The 6,000-nt window shown below is 34.3% G+C and overlaps 1 protein-coding gene across 1 annotated transcript in view; it reads right to left on the bottom strand.

The window, feature by feature from the left end:
• Positions 1-368: 368 nt before the first annotated feature.
• The window catches only part of MRPL3 (mitochondrial ribosomal protein L3), a 59,216-nt gene continuing 53,584 nt past the window's right edge, over positions 369-6,000 (bottom strand). The window contains exon 10 of the mRNA XM_005888176.3: positions 369-2,828. Coding sequence (XP_005888238.1) covers positions 2,676-2,828 — 153 coding nt within the window. The 3' untranslated portion in view covers positions 369-2,675. The remainder of the gene's footprint in view (positions 2,829-6,000) is intronic.

Below are 6,000 nucleotides of genomic sequence, written 5' to 3'. Positions count from 1 at the left end.
ATTTCCTGACTTCTTCAAAAGGCCACACATCCTGCCCTTCTTCTGTCATCTGGTTACTTTCAGATGATATGATTCGTTTCCTGCACTGCATAAAGCATCCTTCCTGAGTAATGATTTCCCCCATCAATGGCTTCTGGGAAATTAAACAGTTTTTCATTCAGAGGAGGTTGGGGACTCCTGATACAAACCTCAGCAAATACCTTACTCAGAAACGAGATTTTATGTTCTCCAGCAATAACTGTTCATCTGTCTTGTAGGTTAACAACTACTTCCCATCATTTCATCAGCAACCTTGACACATCTATAAGTTTACTAAAATCTTTTGGTCAAATGCAGTTAATTAAAGGAGTGAACTGATGTACACAATATTCTGAATTTCAAAATTTAATAGGTATAAATAATCCCTAAATAAACAATGGGGCAAACCTAACGAATGGGTACCATTTTAAGTTTTGGTTATTCTTACATTTATGCATTAATTCCATTTTTACAATCAGTTTGAACAGTTCTATGGTAAGTCATATTGAGATTTTAAAAATAGGATTAGGCTAAATTCTTTACAATATTACATCTCCTCATTCATAACTTAAATAATAGAGAGGACCATCATGGTTTTCTTTCATGTTCTTCAATTACATTTTTAGTTCTCCAGTAAGACCTCAGAATACGTTAGGCTTCTTTCCTCAGTAAGTTTTTAAAAAATTGCTGCTGTGGATAGTATTCACTTCCATACCACAGAACTTCCTAATACTGCTATTATATGTTGGTATAAAGCGTGTTAGTCCCTCAGTCATGTCTGACTCCTTGCAACCCATGGACTGTACCCCACTAGGCTCCTCTGTCCATGTTTGTATACTGATGCTGTACTTAGTCACTAGAACTGTCTTCATTTGTCCTGACAGCTTATCAGTTGACTGTCTTAAATCTTCTAAGTAGATCATATTTCTTACAAATGAGATTTATTCTCATTTCCCTGTATCTGTATCACTATTCTTTCTTGTTTTACTGCATTGGCTAAGATCTCCAAAACCACTGTTGTCTAGAAGTAGTGAAGGATAGTCTTATTTGATCTCTGACAACAATGTGTCTAATATTTTACCCTTGAATATGTTTATTTTTAACAAGTTTAGAAATTTCTAGCTTGATAAATTATTTTTAATAAAAAATAACGTGTTAAGATTTACTGCAGTTTAAAATTACTCCTCTTGAGGACCTCGTAATTAAAGAGAAACATGAAACAAATCAATGTTATTTGTTTTACTTTGCTATCCAGGAAGCTAAGAGCCATATAACACCTCTGCTCAACTGAGACCACAGCCTGCTCAACTGTATTATATTGGCACCATTCCTTCTCAACCCCCACTTATACTAATTTATATAATCCTTCATGCTTTCTCCTTACTTTACTATTTTAACACATGGATCTGTCAACTACCACAAATCGATAACAAAATGAGATGAAGTATAAATGAAAACTTTAAGAGAGATGTGGCTTCAGCTGGATTTAAAATTAAGAATGAGAAATGCAATGCGGACCCAAAAATACTGGTAGGTCTTTGTGTGATTTCCTGATAACTAGTGAATTTGTTATTAAAAGGTGTAACACTGTGGTTAGTGAGTCTCTTGGGTGGCTATGTGAATCAAGTCTTAGAAGACACCTGAAGTTTAAAAAGTTAAAATTCTGTGTATCCTCAGGAATTTAGTCCAGAGGAAATCCAGTAGTTAAGTAAGTCTTGCTTATACTTACACTGGCCTAGAGCATGGCTCAGAGGTAAAGAATCTGCTTGCCAATGCAGGAGATGCAAGAGACTGGGGTTTTATCTCTGGGTTGGGAATATCCTCTGGAACAGGAAATGGTAACCCACTCCAGTATCCTTGCCTGGAAAATTCCATAGGCAGAGGAGCCTGGCAGGCTACAGTCCATGAAATTGCAAAGAGACTGACATGACTGAACAACTGAACGTGAGCATGATACTAACATTGTTAGGCTTAATTATCTGTCACAAGTAGCCATTAGTAAATATTTTCATTTCATACAATGAAGAGAAACCCAGGAGCTATTATTAACATTTTGAGTAACAGGTGGTTAATAAGTTTGTTGAATGCACATCCAGGTTGTTTCAAATCCCTTTTGGAAGGCATCAAGGAAAAATGATTACAAGACTTCCCTGGTGATTCAGTGCAGAGTCTTAACCACTGTATGCTGTGAGACACAGCCAAAAAAAAAAAAAAAAAGAGTTACAGTTGAGTAATCAAGCTAAAAGATAACTATACCTCCTAACACAAGTGTAATATATAAGACCCATAATTTGTGATTTTATTATGTGTCAGGCCTTTAACTATAACATCAACATTTCTATAATTTAGATAAAGATCTGAATTCCTCTGTTTTTGAGTCTCAAGAAATGGTTTTTTCTTTAATCTAGATAAGTTATTTAGTCTCCATATGACTTGACACCGTTCCACAACCACCCTTTCACAAAGACAGACAAATCTTTAGTAGAAATTAAATTTATAAACATTTAAGATAATTTGAGAAATACATGGTAAAAGAGAACCATGTGGTTATGTGGTATGTTTTAACTAAGGAAAAAACTCCATAATTCCTGGTTATATTACTGTTCTGGCTCATCAGAATTCATAGTATATGTGGGGTTCTCTCATGTCCAGTGAAGTCAAGCAAATGTAATAGAAGGTGCTCCAGGCTGACACACTTCTTCATCATACAAATCTTCTGGTAGCTCCTTTTCGTCCTCATCAGGGAAATATGTTGGAAATGGTAGATTTTTACAGAAATCCTTATATGCAGGCAGTACAGAATCTTTGATCTGGGGGGTGGGGGAAGCAAAGATCTTATTAATAAGTTATTTAAAGATAGTCTGGTTTACTTATTCATAATCCTAGAATATCTGTTCTCACATTTTGTTTATTTTTTCTGTTTTTAGTTTCTACATTTTCTAATGTGAATAATATAGCTGTTATACACTGAGTTCCTCTTACTTTATATATATGTGTATATATATTTATTCCAATAAACTTAACTAATCCAATGACAGAAACATAGACTTCCTCAAGTTAATCAACTACCATATGAGAATCCCATGGATAGAGGAGCCTGGTGGGCTACAGTCCATAGGATTGCAGAATTGGACACAACGGAAGTGACTGAGCACAAATGCACACGAATGCTATTAGAACCATCTTATGGAAAAAAACTGAACTGAACCAACATTTTTGCCAACCCAATGTTATTATTCTATATTCTACCACAGAATTTTTTGAGCTCAAAGAAAATAAAATTTATCTAGTACTTTTGTTAGTCTTAATTCTAACACATAACCCCAAATAACAAGTTATATTAAGGAAATTAGCATATATTTAACAAGTAGTGTTCTCTCTGAGTAGCTAAGGATAGAGTAGTATTTAACAAAAAACAATAATAACCCCAGAGTCTCTAAATTAGCTCTATTAACTAATCTTTATATTCTAAAAATATTTTAATTACATGTGTGAATTCATAAACTGAGGAATAACATAGATATTGATATGATCTAAAATGTTGTTATATTTTTGGAAAATATTATTGGATTCTTTAAAGCTTCTGACTCATTCCACAACCTCCATTCAGAGATAAATAAAAAAAAATTACATGTTAATTATACACACATTAAAATAAGACATTTTGGCAATAAGAAATGAGTAATTTGGTTGACGTTAGTACACAGCTGCTAGGAATAGCAAAGTACAAGAAAACATCTATATTCATTTCTCTCATTAAAATTGTTAGAAATTATCAGTCAGTTGCCTAAAAGGAAACACTTGTTTTAATTTTTTTTCCAATTCACTAATCTGGGTTCAACTTTAACTTGGGAAAAAAAGATATTCTTACCAATGAAACTGTCTCAGAATTTATAAAAGAAAACCCAAGCAAATACACAATAAAGAGAACAACAAAACTTTCTGTGGTAATTTACTGCAAGATATTGAGTATACTTCCCTTTGCCATACAGTAAGTCCTTGTTGGTTATCTATTTTGATATTTAGTAGTCTGCATCTGCTAATTCCAAACTACTAATTTATCCCTCTCCTATTCTTTTCCCCTTTGGTAACCACAAGTTTGTGTTCTATGTTTGTGAGTCTACCTCTGCTTTAGTAAATAAGTTCATTTATATCATTTTTTTTAGAGGCCACATATAAGTGACATATGATATTTCTCTTTGTTTGACTTAGTATGGTAATCTCTAGGTTCATCCATGTTGCTGCAAATGGCATTTTCTTTTTATAGCTGAGTAATATTCCACCATGGGCTTCCCAGGTGATGCAGTAGTAAAGAATCCCGTCAATGCAGGAGACACAGACTCGATCCCAGGATTGGGAAGATCCCCTGGAGTAGGAAATGGCAACTCACTCCACTTTTCTTGCCTGGAAAACTCCATGGACAGAGGAGCCTGGTGGGTTATAGTCCATGGGGTTGCACAGAGTTAGTTGGACATGACTGAGTGAGTGCACCCACCCACACCCACACCCACACCCACAATTTTCCACTGTATAAATGTACCATGGATTCTTTATATCTCTTTCGATGTACATTTAGGTTATTTCCATGTCTTGGCTACTGTGAATAGGGTTGTGATGAACAATGGCAAACATGTACCCCTTTGAATTATCATTTTCTCTGGTTATACATCCAGGAGTCAGACTGCTGGGCTATATGGTAACTCAGATTTTTAGTTTAAGGAATTTCCATACTGTTTCCTATAGTAGCTGCACCAATTTACATTCCCACCAACAGTGTAGGAGGGTTCCCTCATCTCCATACCAACTCCAGCATTTATTACTGATAGACATTTTAATGATGGTCATTCTGACTGGTATGAGGTGACTTCCTCACTGTAGTTTTGATTTGTATTTTCCTACTAATTAGCGAGGTTGAGCTTTTTTTTTTTTTCATATGCCTTTTAGCTATCTGTATGTCTTCTTTGGAGAAATGCCTGCTTAGATCTTTTGCCTGTTATTTGATTGGGTTGTTTATTTTTTTGAAGTTGAGCTATATGAGCTGTTTATATATTTTGGAAATTAATCTCTGTTGGTAGCATCATTTGCAAATATTTTCTCCCATTCTCCAGGTTGTTTTTCCACTTTGTTTATGGTTTCCTTTGTTGTGAAAAGCTTTTAAGTTTCATTAGGTTCCATTTGTTAATTTTTGTGTTTCCATTACTCTATGCGATGGATCAAAAAAGATATTGCTGTGATTTATGTCAGAGTGTTCTGCCCGTCTTCCTGTAGAAGTTTATAGCATCCCACATTATTTTTAGATCTTTAATCCAATTCATTTCTGTAAATGGTGTTAGAGAATGTTCTGATCTTGTACATGCAGTTGTCCAATTTTACCAGCACTACTTATTGAAAAGACTATCTTTCTCCATTGTATATCATTGCCTTTTTTATGTAGGTTAGCTGACCATAGGTGTGTGGCTTTATTTTGGGGCTTTCCATTCTATTCCATTGATTTATATGTCTGTCTGTGTGCCAGTACCAAACTGTTTGATTACTGTAACTTTGTAGTATAAAGTCAGGGAAACTGATTCCTTCAGCTCTGCACTTCTTTCTCAAGATTGAATTTGCCTACCCTGGATTTTGTGTTTCCATACAAAATTTAAAATTTCTTATCTAGTTCTATGCAAAATGTCATTGTAAATTTCATAGTGAATACATTAAGTTTATAGATTGCCTTGGACAGTATGATCATTTTAATAATGTTGATACCTCCAATCCAAGAACACGGTATATCTTTTCATCTGTTTGTGTCTTCAATTTTCTTCATCAGTATCTCAGTTTTCTGATTATAGGTATTTTGCCTCCTTTAGTAGATTTGTTCCTAAATATTTTATTCTTTTTGATGTGATGGTAAATGGGATTATTTCCATAATTTTATCATCTGATTTTTATTGTTAGTGTAAAGAAGTACAACAGACTTCTGTGTATTAATTTTGTATCCTG

The sequence above is a fragment of the Bos mutus genome, chromosome 1, assembly GCF_027580195.1.
Source record: "Bos mutus isolate GX-2022 chromosome 1, NWIPB_WYAK_1.1, whole genome shotgun sequence".
NCBI classification, from domain to species: domain Eukaryota; kingdom Metazoa; phylum Chordata; class Mammalia; order Artiodactyla; family Bovidae; genus Bos; species Bos mutus.
Note: the sequence above shows the minus strand (reverse complement) of the source record. Positions and strands in the feature narration are given on the sequence as shown.